The sequence below is a fragment of the Lytechinus pictus genome, chromosome 8 (assembly GCF_037042905.1).
Source record: "Lytechinus pictus isolate F3 Inbred chromosome 8, Lp3.0, whole genome shotgun sequence".
In the NCBI taxonomy this organism is placed as follows: Eukaryota; Metazoa; Echinodermata; class Echinoidea; order Temnopleuroida; family Toxopneustidae; genus Lytechinus; species Lytechinus pictus.
Window position 1 is genome coordinate 8,037,078 of NC_087252.1, and position 17,523 is coordinate 8,054,600.

At 37.1% G+C, this 17,523-nt stretch overlaps 1 protein-coding gene across 1 annotated transcript; it reads right to left on the reverse strand.

Moving 5' to 3' along the window:
* Window positions 1-530: 530 nt before the first annotated feature.
* Window positions 531-16,418, reverse strand: LOC129263634 (uncharacterized). Its single transcript, XM_054901536.2, has 9 exons — window positions 16,283-16,418; window positions 13,377-13,486; window positions 9,994-10,221; window positions 9,229-9,459; window positions 8,209-8,344; window positions 7,823-8,022; window positions 6,744-6,909; window positions 6,034-6,152; window positions 531-5,314 (listed from the first exon to the last, which is right to left on the reverse strand). Exons 1-9 carry the CDS (start codon window positions 16,416-16,418, stop codon window positions 5,000-5,002), a joined length of 1,641 nt encoding a protein of 546 aa, XP_054757511.2. The 3' UTR covers window positions 531-4,999.
* Window positions 16,419-17,523: the final 1,105 nt, after the last annotated feature.

A 17,523-nucleotide genomic window follows, 5' to 3' on the forward strand; every position in this document is an offset into this window, starting at 1 on the left:
ATAATTCATAATCATATTTCATATTCTTATTTCATATTTCATATTTCATAATCATATTTCATAACTTTATTAATATTTCATATTCTATTGTTGAGAACAATAGAATATTCATAATTCATATTTCTATTGTTTAGAACAATAGGGATTAGTTATGTGACAATACGTACACCTTTACTACTATGGTCAATACAGACAGTAAAGTAAACCTAGAATTTTATTTTAGTGAAACTTAATGATTTAAACAGGAATACAATGTCTTGGAGTTATAATAAGCAGAGGCTCCAGGGAACTTTATCATCTGTATGTGGACAATATTGTATATATTACTTGCTAAAACGAATGGTTTAATCGTCGTTACGAGACAACTCTTTCAGTGACAGACCCACAATTTGTTTTGATTTAAATGGCACGTTCTTTTGAAAACTTGTAATCTCTCTCTTGCTCTCCCTTTCTCTCTTATCGTAATGGGTCTTTTATTATTATCATTTTATTAGGAGTGGGCTATACATGGGTCAAATATACTTTTATTGTGATTTCAACTCCTGCACAGTCCTCATGAGCCCAACATCCACATAACTGGCATTCAATCCACTGGACTTCACCTTCATCATCATAAAAGAATGTCTCGCAGTAATGACAAAAATTGTGGGGTTTTATTTCTGCATCTTTTGGCACTTGAGTTGCTTGCTTTTGTTTGGATGCTTCCTTTGCTTCCTTTCCTTTGTTTCCCTTTGCCTTCTGTTGAGTTGTACTTTTTTTTCTGTGGAGCTTTTCTGTTTTCTCAAGTTCTCTGATATCATTTACATACTCTTCAGTAGTGAGTTCCCCAGATTGTTGTTTTCGACGTTTGCTCGTTTCCTGCGGACGAACTACTTTTTTGGAGAGGTTGTAGCTCTTGAAAGGACACATTTGCACTGCTGGTGCTGGGTTGGTCTTCATTGTAGCCGATTGAGGAGCAGTTGGTGGATCAGGTGGAAGAGAGGCTACATGAATAGTGTTAGATGTTGTGCTTGTCGAAGCGTGAAAAGTGATGTTCAATAGGAACTCCATAACTTTTATGTAATTTTTACCTAAAAGTGAATTTCACAAATATTATGTAAATCATTATGTAAACTACAAAACACAATTTATTGTGTAAATATTACCTAACTTAAAGGAGAATGAAACTCTTGGAGCAAGTTAGCTTTTGTGAAAGCAGAAAAATAAAAGAATAAGATCAACAAAAGTTTGAGTATAATAGGACTAGCAATAGAAGAGATATGAGCATTTGAATGTCGAGATCACTAATGCTATGGAGATCCTCCTATTGGCAGCCTGAACTGAAGACAATTTTAACCTATATGGGGAGCAATGTGTCATTGCATCGTCATTGCATTACGTTTATGCTACACATAAAATGCGATCGGATGTTCTCCCATTTTAATTTAAAAGACTTGACATGACGTCTTGAGAGTGATATCGACTTTAAGTATTCTTACAATTTAAAGAAAAAATAATTAAGTTGGGTTCACAATGAATACTGAACAGTTTTTAACTCATTTTTGGCGAAACAGGTGCGAAACAAGCTACCATTGTATCTTTCTGGCGTATTAATCAAATCAACAAGTCATTACTATAGAATATGACTATTAAATTTATAAAGGTTCCTCCATTGTAATTACTTCACACAGAGCTCTCTAAAACTAGAAGGCCATGAACCATTTACTGGCATGTTACACCATATATATAACACTTATTCAGTTTACACATGGTAATGGTAATAAGAGTTCTCAATTACAACTACGATCAAAAGAACCAAAAATTTTATATCAATGTAGTTTTCCCCATGTAATGTCATCAAAGAACATGCATTCTTGAACAACTTATGCTCTATAAATGGCAATGATCAAAATTGAGGTTTCAAAAAAATACTCAAAGAATCTCTTAAGGCTAAACCTTAATAAAAAAAACCCTGTTTAAACAAGGTGCATTAGTACCTTTTGAATATAAACAACAACCAAAAAATATATGAAAAACAGTTGAATGCCTATTGGTCTTTAAGAGTTTTCTGGAAAGCCCTGAACTATCTGACAATGGGGCATTTTACTTGGCCTGGCATTTCATACATAATGCTTTGAATAAATTCCCAAGTTCCTGAGCATTGCGCCTGATATTCAAGATTGTAGGCATAGCAAGCTTTGAAACACAGATCAACCGCACAGTGACAGTTTTAGTTTCAACCACCTTTCCTTCAATGAGGCAAAGACCTGATGTGGTTCCAATTTTGTACCCCCAAGGCACAGTACATATGGCTGAAGTCGGTGTGCTCCTCTCGTGGACTGCATGTAAAAACCTACATCAGATGAAAATGAGAGCAAACGATCAATGTCTTGACCACAGACAATGGGGGGATGCATTCTCCACAAGGCCTGCTACCCACTAGTGCCAACCTTAGAAGTCTCCTAAATGATGTAACATGAATAACCTTTATATGTATCCCTAAATGTCATCTCACATTAGAAACATAAGAAAAACCATCCTTATCAGTGGCATAAACAACAAAATCCCATGATTTCATAATGAAATTGGCCTGAACTTATCTGCAAAATATACTTATCAGAATCAGGTTATAAAAAATTCACAGATGCGATAATAACAATTGTAACCTATGTTTTGCATGGCTCAGTTTGTAGTGCATCCGAATCATGGTCGGGAGGATGATGATTCAAATCCCACACACTTAAAATAGTTGGGCAAAAAAATGCCCAACTTTTAACCAACACTGAGCAACATACGGTCCACACAACTATTGGTTAAAATCTGCCCAACTGATGTTGGGTAATCAGTTTGCTATGTGGTTGGGCAAATTAAATTGCCCATCAGTTGGTGACCCATCAGATTTTACCCAACTCTACAATTGCCTAACAGTTGGTTATATTTTCAGTTGGGTAATTTCTTGCCCAACCAATTTTACCCAGTTAGATATTGCCCAACCTTCTATTTGCCCAACTTTTGAGTAAGTTTAATGTTGGTTAATTAAATGCCCAACCAGTTTTTACCCAACTCCCAGTCTGCCCAACTTGCCAAACTCCCATCTGTTGTATAACAATTGCTCAACAATTTCTCCGCAATATCCATTTGCCCAACTTTCAAAACACCCATCTATTGGGTAATATTTGCTCAACAATTTCTCCACAATATCCATTTGCCCACCTCTCAAAACACCCATCTATTGGGTAATAATTGCTCAACAATTTCTCCGCAATATCCATTTGCCCAACTCTCAAAACACCCATCTATTGGGTAATAATTGCTCAACAATTTCTCCACAATATCCATTTGCCCAACTCTCAAAACACCCATCTACTGGGTAATAATTGCTCAACAATTTCTCCACAATCTCCATTTGCCCAACTCTCAAAACACTCATCTATTGGGTAATAATTGCTCAACAATTTCTCCACAATATCCATTTGCCCAACTCTCAAAACACCCATCTATTGGGTAATAATTGCTTAACAATTTCTCTGCAATATTCATTTGCCCAACTCTCAAAATACCCATCTATTGGGTAATAATTGCTCAACTTTATCTCCACAACATCTATTTGCCCAACTCTTTAATTCGTCTGTTGGATAATCATTGCTCAACACTTTCTCCATAACATCTATTTGCTCAAATCTTTTTCTCATCTAATGGGTAATAATTGCTTAACTGAAACACAAATAACATACAAAGTAAACACATGTTGCTGTTTTCATCAGAAACGTAAAAACAAAACTTGTTAACATCGACTACAACATTCCAATTTTTGGTGAAAAAAAATACAACCTTTTAAGAAAAGTAAATGGAAATATAGCCCCTGTTTGGTGCAGCATGATAATGTTTAACTTTGATGTACTCTGTATGTATCCCACACACTCTGATTTCATACATGAATATGTGCATCATATATATTTTGTGGGTGTGGCATAGTGTTCATTTATCCTGACACACCAATACTCTGCCTTAGAGTGTTACCCATGCACACATTTTTGTGAAGTGAAAAAAAGAGGAAATAAATGCAAATCCATCTAGATTATTTGACATGTGCAGAAGTACAACATGAAAGTTTGGTTATCTGTGATGGTGAACAGGTACTGATCAAATAACAAGGATACACATTGCCTACTATAACTTTTTGATTAGATTAAAGACAACAAAAATCAATTGACCCTATGCTATACTCAGTTTGAAAGATTTTATTGATATTATCAATAATATCAATAAAATTTTGCAAAATGTAGATGAAAATGTTGACTTCTCTACTTCTGCTTTGCGCGATGTAAATTAATGCGTGCAGTCCATTCAGCAGAGAGTTCAGCGTAGGGTCAATGGACGATACACATTACATAAAAATTAATGGTACATGTAATTTACAATCGTATACCCCACTTGCTGTTTTAAATGCAGAAAATATCATAAATCATGTTTTATGAAGAAATATATAATTTTGATGTATGGGTTATGAAACAGTACTCTTGGGATTAAGACCGAACACGATAAGCATTTGTAAGATTTAGCCTTCTATTGATTTGAGAAGTTATACGCCAGTGCAAAAGATTTATAGCCAATATGTATTGTATTTATACTTGGCACATATTCATTTGTTTTCTTAAACTTTCAAGGTGGGGATGTTAAGCAATGATTGGTATAAAAAAAATTAGGCCTTTCATCATTTTAAAATTTACACAAAGACTTCTGCTGTGTACAAATTCACTTTTTTTTTAATGTTGTTCAGCGATCCTCACCCCACCCTCAGATCTTCAGTCTTACACAAACATGTCTAAATTATGTAAAATAATGTGTCGAATCCAACTCATAACAGTTTGCCTTTTAGGTTATTTTGTCCAAAATAATCCTTTTTTCCAGTTTTTTTTCTCCAAAAATAAAGTGGTTCAAGTGGCCGATGATTTGTCAGTTTCATCTGTAAGAAATATATCACCAGTAATCATCCTTGGTGTGAACACAGCATGATGGCTTATGGCATGTTCATGAAGGCTCGGACCTCCCGCAGCTTTGGTGTAAGATGCTCCCCATCGGTAAACTGGAACACCACAATCTGGAGAAATTTCCAAACAGAACAGCTTTGCGGCTGATATTCGATATCCATCACATAAAGTGCCTTAAAGCACAAGTCGACTGCTTTAAGCAGTGTTGTGGCAGGAAGTACCCTCCTCTCTACGACGACGTACGCCTGTATTGGTGTGAGAATGTTCCCACGCACAACAACAAATGGCTGTGGCCGGACTGCTTCATCAATGTTATCAACATATGTTTGGATGTCGAGAACCTCCTGTAGTCCAAAGAGAAATTATGAAGAAATCATTTGTAATAATATGGATTGATATATATATATATATATTTGATGCTTGTGGAATGCTTCTGCTTATGAATTCACAATCACCTACAGTACACCCAAATTTGTTCATGCATGTTCATCCCTGTCCCATCAAAACAATACTGGGTATTCTAATATATCCCGCGGCAAAGGTCACCTGTACCCAAACTGGTCATGTTCAGAGCATTACATCAACTAAGCTGGAAGGCATACAGCCTGTTAATAAGCATGCATTTTTCACATGTCATTTGCAGGTTAAAGGACTTGCTTGCATTCATGAGTGAAATGCGATGTGATGACAAATCTGAGGCCATCTGTAGTTGTACCACAGCTAATGACGAACTGACTTATTAAGATTAAAGTGCCTAGTGTTGCCCCTGCAGGGCCTCCTTGGGGACCTGCGTGCTCATTACTAGGAACTTGAAAATGGTTGCTTTTCAAGTTTGCACAAATAAAATGTTATGGCAATGCCTTATCTGGTAAGAACATAGGTATTGCATTTCAACCTCAATTTCATCAGTTGTCCTAGGTTTTAAACTCTTAACAAATTAACTATTGAATTTGTTTGTAATGAAATATGATTACTATGGCAAGATTTTAAACACAAAACAAAATATATATCTTACATGTCTTCTTTACCACCTCCCCAGCACAAAAACCACATGTATACTTACTGGTTGAATGTCAATGAAGGACGACAATGTTTCTGCAGTGGTGTACGTTCCTCTCTTGGAATCTTTCCTTCCTCGGAACAAGACTGGGAGCATGTAGAATCCAAGATTGCTCTTTTCCTCTAAAAAGAGGGAAACAATGAAAGAGTTAAGTAATTAAGTCCCAATTACATATGAAGAAAAGGTGCAAGAGCAAACAGGTCAATTATGGAACATCTCACAAAATGTACAGTTACAGCAAATTAAAAATAACGGTCGAATACAACAATTATTTTCTACAAATATGGGTAAAATCACTCAACGTAAATGTCAGTCAGTAATTTGAAGCTCAGCTTTCTGAGTAAACTGAGAAAATCAAAATTGCACAAACATCAGCATGGGCTTCCCAATGAGCTTTAAACCACCATCCCGCACCCCAAAAAGCAAACAATTTAACTGTACATTTTGTGAGATTAAACAAAAGAAGCAAGTAAAAGTATGCTAAACCTTTGTCATGGAATCATGTTTTTATCATATATGTTGTACATGTATTATATGTTTCAGAGCACTTTTATTTATTTCAGTTCAATTCCTTACAGGGGGAATATTAGACTCAATGTTTGGTCCTGGCCACAAAAATAAACATCATATAGTGTAGTTGAAATAAATTCTTTTGACTTTCTCTCAAGTCATTTTCACTAATACTGTCAAGTGTGTGTTCTGACACCACATACCAAGACTGAGTTTCCCAGGGTCATGAATGTTTTCGAATTCGGCTCTTGCACTTCTCCAGTTGCCAGTTTTCTCGGTGAAGTCCACTACTTTGTTACAGAAAGTGGGCCACTTCTGGTACAGCGCGTTTGCTTTCTCTGGGAACAATACTGCAAAATCTCCTTCAATCTGTAATTGTTAGGATAGTTATAGAAGCCAGATGAAAGGTAGGATATCTTTCATTTGCATCTTCTCTTTACCATGAAATTTCTTTTCATGATGTTACCTATACTCACTAAGAATTATTGATTATTGATGAGGACTTGCAAGGATTTGAATGGTACACACTAACAATTATCGGTTCAATAGGGGTGCACGATTTCTGTAGGACTCGTCGTGCTTGCGCGTTCCTTAACTAGTGCAGGATTTTGTTCAAAGTACAAGATAGCTCCCGCATGATAATTCAAACCCCTACCCTCTTAGGGTGCAGATGTGCACCCTAAGATTGAGGTGCAGATAGGGGTTTGAATTCCCATACAGGAGCTATGTTGCACTGCGAACCAGTCCGTGCACTTGTAAGGGAGGGAATGAGCAAGTCGAGTCTTGGTACAGAAATCGTGCACCCCTATTGAACCGATAATTGTTAGTGTGTACCATTCAAATCGTTATCTTAACATCAATTGTGGCTATTGTAGGTGTACATTCAATCCAATTTACTATCTTAGGTGCAGAAGCATACAAAAATAACAATTAAATTTTAAATTTAAATCTCTAAACAATATCTAAACAGAAACGAATAGTTTTGTATTTATTTACAAGACAAGAGTCACAAGACATAATAGATTTTTCCTTTTTTGAGGCACTTCTTGATTATTTTGAAGCGCGATTTTTTTAGGGCTTCAATATTACACCGTATCACAGACACTGGTAACATGTAGGACCGTGTATCTCAGATTGCTAAACTATCCCTTTAAGGAGACTGCTAAAGTAAACCTGCCCATGCAACAAAAAAACAAAAAAGTTACTTCTCAAAACATGCGACTCTAGTTTAATTTAATGTCCTTTCTTGTCACATGCAGAAGAAAAATCAAGGTCCACATACCATTCCAGCATCGAGAAGTCTGGGATATGTGGTAAGAATGTTCTTCACACAACAGTCACTTCTCTTGATCCAGTCATGTCTTTTTTTTGCCGTTTGTTTCATGTAGTCCTTCACCATGTCCTCTGGCTCCTTGTTGTTACGCAGCCATTCTTCCATTGTCGCGATGTTATCATCATTCACAGACTCAAGATCAGTATCTCCTGGATATAATGCAACAGAACAATCAACAATTAGCATGTATCAACAAGTTTTTGATGATTGTATTGGAAGGGGGGTTTTAGTTGGCATTGCTCAGGCCCCGTCAGTTTGTTATGGCACAGTATGACTTCATCAGACGGATCTGAATAACTCATAACTTTAACTATATGAAAAAGTAGCCAGCATACCTTGCTTTTGAGACTGTGCCTCGTCTTCAGCTACTGGTACCCTCAGGGACTTCTCCTTCTTTCTGACGTACCTCAGATGCTCCTCCAGGTAGCCCGTTGCTGGCCGTCCCTTGGCCCCCACGCAGTACCAGGCCTCCTGCTCAAATAAATTAAAATTCCTTCATAATTCAACTTCAAAAACAGTAATGCTCAACAACATTTGTTAAACATTAATAATAATCAAATAAAAGCACAATATAATTCCAGTGTTAGCTGTACATTTACATATTTTGTTTCATATGTCAGTGTTTGCAATAACAAGGTTTGTCCTCGTAAGTACCTATTTCTAACCGCACACTGTTATATTCCTGCAATGTCATCAAGTCATTGCAAAAACAAAGTGAATGATTGATAATTCTGTGAATATCCAATACTCAATGGCATGCAGAGACACAAGTCTAAATAAGAGATGTGTCATTACTTGATAATATAACTTATAAACAAGTGGTAAAAATAAACCAAAATATTGCACGATTTAGTGATTGATGCCATATTAGCTTTTCATTATTTGTAAGCTTTTCATGCCTGTCTACTGTTAAATTTACTATTGCCAGAGATGCTCTTATTATGCTTGTGATACTGTGATACAACATGCAGTTGATATAGCATCTCTAATATAATAAATAAAAGAATACCAAAATTGAGGATGCTCCATAACAAGTTACACAAAATAATATGATCCAGTATTCCAGAAGTTATTGCATAAACACATAATTTGTTTGATTTAGACCTTAAAGTGGCTTATTGCTTCTGGCTCAAACTTCTCATAAAATTTCACTTTCTTGTAAATGGGGTCTGTGGGTTAGGGACAGATGGAGGGATGGATGGACAACCTAAGAAGATAATGTATCTGGCACCTCCAAGTAATAAATGCCCACTGTGGTAAGAATCAATCCATAAATCAGTCCAGAAAAAAGTGGTGATCCGAGCCATACCTGAGGTTACATATATCAAGAAAAGCAATTCATGGACAGGACTTACATAGCCAAGTGGAGATTCTGGATCTTTTAAGAAAGGAAAGCTTGTCACAATGGCATGGGCCATTGATGCCTTCACAAATGAGCTTGGCTTGGTACCATACTCCCGTATCAGGTACTGAGTCAACATATCCACAACAGTATGCCGGTCCCTTTTGCTGCAGAGATTTGTAGCATTGATGTTCCTTAATGCTGCTCTTCCCATGGTGGTCTCTCTCAATATACAAGCAATGTTCTGCAACAGATAAAGGATTTTTTTTTTTAAAGATCAGTAAATTCAGAATAAAAAAGTGAAATGTGACAGCATGCAGTCGGTGGGTATGTCTCTGGCTGTCCGACCTTCTACAATAAGCCCATCATAAATCACTCACTGGGCATTCCTTGCAAACTTTGTTCTGATAAAAAATTTCAATGAAACCTTGAAACTGACCTTAGACTAGCTTAAAACCCATAACCCCAACCAAACATTTTCCATAACATTCCTTTATTCATTCATACCAAAATGTACCTACATGTACCAAATCATATCACTAGCCATTCTGCAGATGTAGAAATAAAATGGTATTTTGAGTAAAAACTTGAATAACCTTTGAACTGACCTTTCACCTTTGAGCCCTGCTGCTTGTCAGAAATACTGACGGACAGATATAACTCCAAGACATAATGCCTCCGGCACCCTTATGTGTTGGAGGCATAAAAACTGATGAATGATGGTGACTCGACATGCCCACTCTTCAATTGTATAAGCCCACTATATACATAAACTTACGAAATGCACTTTCTTGACCCGTTTCAGGGGAGGATGTTGATCAGGACTCTTGGATTCTGGGGAGTCGTAAAGTGGCGTATCCAAACTGGGCTGGGAAGGGCTTTGTCTGGGACTCCACTCACTTCCTGTTATACAAGAGAGATCTGAGCAGTCATCTAAGGAGAACACTGATGGGCTTCTTGTCGACGTTGATGCTTGTTCCATGCTTTGTTGATTTGCAGCATGATACTACAATAAATAAATGAAAAATAATTGAACTTTCAATGTACATGTAAATAACTGATTATTCTTTACATTATTAATGACACAAAAAGCACCGGGTTAGACTTTAGTATTAAGTTTATATTCCTTGAAGGGGAAAATCATTCTCACTGTTTCTGAAGTCATATTTTAGAAAAACTTAGCATGAGTCATGGTATAAATTTAAGAAATTACAACATAATATGAATGAATGCAAATATAACAGACACATTTTCAGATACAGAAACAATGAAGTTAATAACGAGTTAAAAAATTCAAACCACATATTTACTGTAAAATTTTCATTGGAATAATCAAAATTTGTTAGCAAGTCAGTACAGATCAATCAAGGTTAACTTCTTAGCTATTTTTTCAATCAAAATGTGTAGAATGATACACTAAGAACTGATTCATAGGTATAATTGGAATAACAGTTTCTTTCTTTTGCTTTGTTTTGGTTCTGTTCTCTTAGACAAAATTTGCAAGTGCACCTGTAATGTCTAGTTGTAAAAATATATCACTTGCTTGCAACGGGTTGCCTACACGTACCTTCTTGTTCCTAGATGAATGAATGGTGCACCACAATATACAAGCAGCGCCCTCTTCCACTATACGACTGGACAGCATTGACTGGCCTGTGATCAAACAGGTCACACCATTCAACAGCAGCTTGTGCTTCCTCTCTGCCCACCTGTACTGCAAATGCTTCAACATGTCTGTTGAAGTACAAGGTCTGATACAGCCGAAGGAGCAGATACAACTTTTCTTGCACCACTACAATATGCTGAACACGTCCAAACATGGGTCCATCATCATCAGTCCAATATAGAAGTACATCAACACCTGCCCGGAACTCATATCCATGAATGTCCACTTTTCCAGCAACTGTAACTTCGGTTCCCCTTCCACAGTTAATTTTTTTGCAAAGTGCCTCATCATCAAGTAGATCACCAAGCAGGGCTGCAGCTTGCTGTGACACATTGATATCTTGGCTATCCAGTGACTGATTTGATACTGACCTGTAGCACCGTGCCATTTGGTATCTGTTAGCCAATGTTTTGACAATGTTTTGGTAGTTGCAAGATACACTTGCAATCTGCTTGAAAGGTCTGTGCATTGCTTCAAAACGCAATGCTGAATACTGGGTCAGTGGCCCAAGGTGTTTCAGTGCACGTGGGTAATGCACAAGAAAGTGCTGCTTCGGAGTTAGACTAGCTTCAGGGAAGAGCTGCATGAAGAGCCTGTGGTGATCATCAATCATTGCCTTCAGGACATAGATGGCAGACTTACTGATACTGGGACTCATAATGATTTTGAAGATGTCAATGATTGACAGTAAGAGTTCCCACTCATCACACATCTCATCAATCTTGTCTCCTAACATGAGAGGGATGTTGTATGCAAGGCACGTCATCTGTGCTGATGTCTGTCCACTGGCAGAATATGGATTCTTCAGTGATGCCTGCCTGATTGGGCTTGGTCTGTTTTTGCGGTCCACAAAGCCAAAATTGAATGAGGATATTCTACTGTTCACCTCATCCAGTGTTATGAAACCCTTCTGAACAAGTCTACTCAAAACAAGGTGCATTTCCAGGGGCAAGACTCCCTCTGTAAAATCATGCATTACATCTGGACATAAGTTTTGGGTGGAATGGTAGTAAGGCAAATCATTCAAAACTGTTGCATGCTTCAAGCCAGATTCTGACAAGGGCTTTTGAAGATCTGTATCATAGTTTATTTCATCACGGAGATATTGGGCATCCTCTTTTGGCTGTTTCTGAAGCAACGAGCGATGGCCTCTACAGAATCTACAGTAATAGTTGGCACGGAAACAGGTTGTACATCCCAGCATGGCATGAATGCCAAGATTGTCCCCTACAACTTGGAATAAGTAGGGTCTGACCCTCCCCTCAAACTCTTTGCACTTGATAATGAGTCCATCAGTCCACATCTGCTGCAGATCATCCTTGATTACCTTCAAAACTTCTGAGATGCCATATTTACTCAAAAGCGGAGATGTGATCATAGCTGTGAGCATGATATTTTCCAGCCTAGCCTGGTATTTCCTGGGAAGGGATAACACACTTGTATAAAAGGCACTTACCTTGTGTTTGCCGCGTTTTGACCCAAGCGGATTGGCTGTCTCAAATTCATCATTGTACAACAACAGAGGCACTAAGAATTCACAATCTTGTCTAGCAGTAGCATCCTGCCTTTTATAATAGTGACCATCTTTGAATAAATACAGAACATCATTATCTTCTGATCCTTTTTGAGACAGTATGGCGTTCATTACTCCTGGTCGCTCTAAGTATTGTTTGATAGTGTCAGCTAGTGGTATATATTGAAAGGTTTCTTTTTCTGTGCTTTGCAGTGGATCACCTGTCTTTCGATCAATTTTTGGTTTTAAGCAAGTTCCCAACAACACCTCACAAGGCTGAATGAAATCACCTTTCTCAGAGAAATATTTTTTCTGTTGAGTATCTGACATGAGCTCTGAAAATGGATTCTTTGAATTCTCGAATACATCTTGTATATCAGATCTCAGCTCACTGTTAGCTGCATATTGTGGCTCACTTAAGATATCCATGACATCCTGTTGCACAGTTTGTAACACAGAAATAACCAAATCTTGTGCTGTTTGAATGACCTTGTTGGTGTGTGAAGCAGGCACATTAGTCCTTGCCCTGAGTTCTGCTACAAACTTTGCTGCAATATCAGGTAGTCTCTCTGTTTGCGTTTCAAAAGAGACATCTTCCTGCTCACTGCTTTCTCCAGCAAACAATGCCTTTTCCTGGTGCAGTTGTTCCAAATTCCCTTCAGTGTTGTTATTCTTTCCTAGAACAGATCCTTCATAACAGGTTTCACTTTGGTGATCTGGAACTGCTTTTGTAGTTGTGCTTGACGTCTTGATCCGTGCAGCGTGCTTTGAAACGAGATGTTTTCTATATCCCGATAATGTACGAAATGTTAGTCTACATGCCCCTTGCATGCATGTTATACTTACATTTTTTCCCCTGGTTGTTGTATGTGTGTATTTTAAATGATGGAATAGGCAAGAAATATCCCCCCTAATTAAATCAAGACACTGAAAGCATCTGTAACTATCCATAGTGAGATATTGTGCCACATGTAGGGCCTACCTCTGCACGCCACCCAGCGAGAAACTTCAATCGAGGTCCAATCTTGGGTATGAAGGATGTGATTATACTTTCACTTAGAAGGGGAAGGGTTTTCACATCAACTTCATTTTCTGGAGAAGAAGAGGGAGAGATTGATAAATAAGCATTAGTGCAGCATAAACTGATTGTTTTCATATAATACCACAAACACACGTATGGTTGGGCAAATTTAAAAAAAGTATATGTTTTAGGTAATGATAAGCTGTAAACATTTGCTCATGTTCCAGCTAAAATATCTTTCATTTTGAATAAATCGCATAATCAATGTTTTATTATTCCACAAGGGTCTATGAAAATCGGAATTTTCATATGCGATTTTCTCGAAAATTTGGTCTTCGTATAGAAAACTTACTTTTAGATCATACTAGCGAATTGTATCAACCAGTTGCTATTTATTTTCAGGTTATGTTACTAACATCCACACAATCAAATTAAGAATGGAAAACTTTTCTAAAGTCATACTAGTAATCACCTAAGTTTAGTCAAATTGTGCCTAATTTTTAACAATGTAGGGGCCTAAGTATAAAGATTAGTTGCATCAGCAATGAATTTGATTTCAAAGAAAGTCATTCAACTTACCAAATGAATCAGAATGATTTGAGAGTTAGCATATAGGTCAATGTATGCTGATTGGTTAATTAACATTACCAATTCATTGATAATCATATATGTGTCTTCTCCATGTGCACTGTCATGCCTATTACTTCAACTATAAACTGCCATAATTGTTTTTTTCTACGTTTTGCGGCTGCCATGATATTGTCTGCATTAGTAGCCATGTTTCTCAGCTTTAGTATGACAAATAACCTAGCTTTATCTGACCAGGGTTTCTCAAAAAGTCTAGCACTCAAGCCTTTCACAGGCCACTTACAGTACCATACAACCATATATAAATTCTAGTGTGTTCCCTTGAATAGAGGCAACTGACAATTGTTTATCCTAGAAAAGATAATTTGTGGTGTTTAATAATTCTTTTGTACAGCCTATTGTTTAGTGGTGTGAAACATTAAAAAATGCATGTGCTGGAACATTTCACTGATATGAAGCAAAATAGGACAATTAATCCTGTACTAACGAATGTCCTTCCTCCACGTGCACCTCCATCCCAAAATCGAATCAGTTCGTTGGCTTTGCAACTTGCAAGATACATACATGTGCATGTCCCAAGTTTGGATGGTAATCCGTCCATCGGGTCTAATGATTTCATTGAAATCTGGACATGTAGTCAAATAGTGTACAATTTTGTGGGCATAATTTGGTGGCTTAAGCATCTGTAATTTTTCCATATTTAAAAATTCTTTTCAGAAAAAGATTTTAAAAAATGAGAAAAAATGTACCCATGTTAAAAATTGTGCCCATTCGTGTACTACAGCGAGGACACTGCAATTTCGAAAACCACCACAGCCTCTTGGTTTTGAATTAGGCTATTAATATGGGCTAATATGTGGGTCAACTGTCTTTTAGTTGTGACAAGGAATATCTCAATAGCACATAATTAATAGCCCCATTTAAAACCAAGAGGATGTATGCTCTGTAAAAAAAAAAGTTAGGCAGATGTTACTGGGCAAATCAAAGTTGGGCACGTTTTTGTCAAATAATTGGGTTATTTTCTCCCAACCATTTACTGTATGAAGTTACCTAATAAAAGGTCAAAAATAAGTTGGGTAGGTGTTACTTGGTAAAACTGATGTTGGGCAAATTTGGTCCAACAATTGGGTTATTTTCTACCAACCATGTAGTTACCGATGAAATAATTGGGTAATATTTTTGGGCAAATTAAAGTTGGTCATTTTTGTCCAATAATTGGGTTATTTTCTACCAACCATGTAGTTACTGATGAAATAATTTGCCCAACTAGTGTCGAATATACTACACATTATGGTGAGAATTGGGTGAATTTCTGATTGGGGCAAAAAATTTTGGTTAAAAGTTGGGTATTTTCTTTTCATCCAACACTGGGTAAATCATGCAAAATCTTTAATGTACCCAATAGTTAGTCGGACACATAAGTGCCTTCATGTTGGGTAAAAATTGGGCACTTGCCCAACATTTTTAAGAGTGTTTGGATTTCAAAGTCCTGTAGAAAATGAAAGGGCAAAATCCTTAACATGGCAATGGGCAAGACAATGTCTCACGTTTTGAAATCTAGACTTCTAGTTCTACAGGAAAATGAAAGATGATCTTCCACAAAATAATGTTCATAAAATTGTACATTATTTGACAACTTCAATTTTCTGATGAATCATTCAGTTCAGTGTTGATTATTAAATATAAGTAGGCCTAGACCTAGATCTAGACCTAGATCTAGACTAGATAATAGTAGTCTAGTCTAGATCTAATACCAATTTCAGATAACAGAGATAATTGTTCAAAATGACACCAGTCCCATGTACTGTATACTATCTGGGTACACACCTACAAGTATGTGGTCAAATGTATTGGACCACATACAACCCATGATCCATAGAAAATGGAGGGTATTGTGTTATGTATGTATTGTAGCAGGAAACAGCACAGAAATCCAGGTTTTGGGCTTTGGGTTTTTACTAAAATCTTGAACAAAATATTTTTTTAAATATTCATTTGTGATCTAAAATTCATGAAAACAGTACACAATTTGAATTTGATATCTATATCAATCAAATATTAGTTTGGATTAGTGACACATGCATTAAAAGAGCAAATTTGAGGCAAAGTTTAATAGACCAATTGAATTGAAGCGTATTCATTAAGGCATTGAGCACTGAGGCATAGAACTAGTCTACATGTTGCCCATGTGTTGTTATGGATATGGGAACAAGTCTACAAACAACAAGTACCTGTTGATCATGTTATAAACTTCTAATCTAAATAAGATGTGAACGTACCCTCTAGTATCTTTAACACTGACGGACATCCCCATCTTTGAACGATTTTGGTGAGAGGGTCTATGAACCCATCTTCACTTGAACTATCTCCGCAGCAGTTGTCGAGCTCCATTTTTAGACCCTCAGGCTCTAGCATATGTAAGACTCCGCTATGATGCGTGTACGTACGTACATGTACGTACGTACAGGCTGCTAGTTACGTTGGTGTATCATCTAGCTCGAGCTCCAGGCCGCGCCCGGGACGGCCGCGCCGGCTATACTGAGTAAATAGAAAAAGTACTGCGCATGCATGCCATGCTGATCGCGAGCGACCATGTGCGCGCTACCCCAAGACCAATACCAGGCAAACTTTACCCAAGTCTGGTTAAACCACTGATCTCTACGTAGAGATCAATGGGTTAAACGTAAGTCTAGTCCCCAATCGAAGGTTTCCACTGCCATTACGCATGCGCGTAATTGACGATGATAGCGTACGTACCTGTACGTTCCATGATCATTACTTACGTAGATTATGTAACTCTATAGGCCTACATGGTTAAGATGGCTCAGTTTTCACAAAAGATAAATCTTGGACTCTTTCAGGATCAAACTCGCACACATTCATCGTCGCTTCAGCACTCTGTTGTTATAATTTTAAAATAAGTAAATGGTTATAATTACAGGAGATAATTTTAATTTTTCATAGCAATATTTAGGCCTACACAGCAGATTATGAGCTAAAGAAAATTGAGCTAAATATATTTGGTAAAAGGCGGTGGTCAATTACTACCCTATGTAAGCAAACAAAAAAAGGCGCAAAGTGAAATTGGGTAACAGGCGTTGGTCAAATAGTACCCAATGTATGAGCAAACAAAAATTGAGCAAATAATTGGGTAAGTGGTGATGGGTAATTATTACTCAGCATATGAGCAAACAAAAATTTGAGCAAAGTAAAATTGGGTAAGAGGCGGTGGTCATTTATTACCCAATATATGAGCAAACAAAAATTTGAGCAAAGTAAAATTGGGTAAGTGGTGATGGGTAATTATTACCCAATTATGAGCAAACAAAATTTGAGCAAAGTAAAATTGGGTAAGTGGTGATGAGTAATTATTACTCAGCATATGAGCAAACAAAAAATTGGGCAAAGTAAAATTGGGTAAGAGGCGGTGGTCATTTATTACCCAATATATGAGCTAACAAAAATTTGAGCAAAGTAAAATTGGGTAAGTGGTGATGGGTAATTATTACTCAGCATATGA

Coding starts and splice junctions, on each gene's coding strand:
- LOC129263634 (XM_054901536.2), bottom strand. CDS start 16,418: ATGCTAGAGCCTGAGGGTCTAAAAATGGAGCTCGACAACTGCTGCGGA. Junction 13,487..16,282: donor AGTGTTAAAGATACTAGAGG/GTACGTTCACAT, acceptor CTTCTTCTCCAG/AAAATGAAGTTGATGTGAAA. Junction 8,345..9,228: donor CAGAATCTCCACTTGGCTAT/GTAAGTCCTGTC, acceptor TTATTTGAGCAG/GAGGCCTGGTACTGCGTGGG.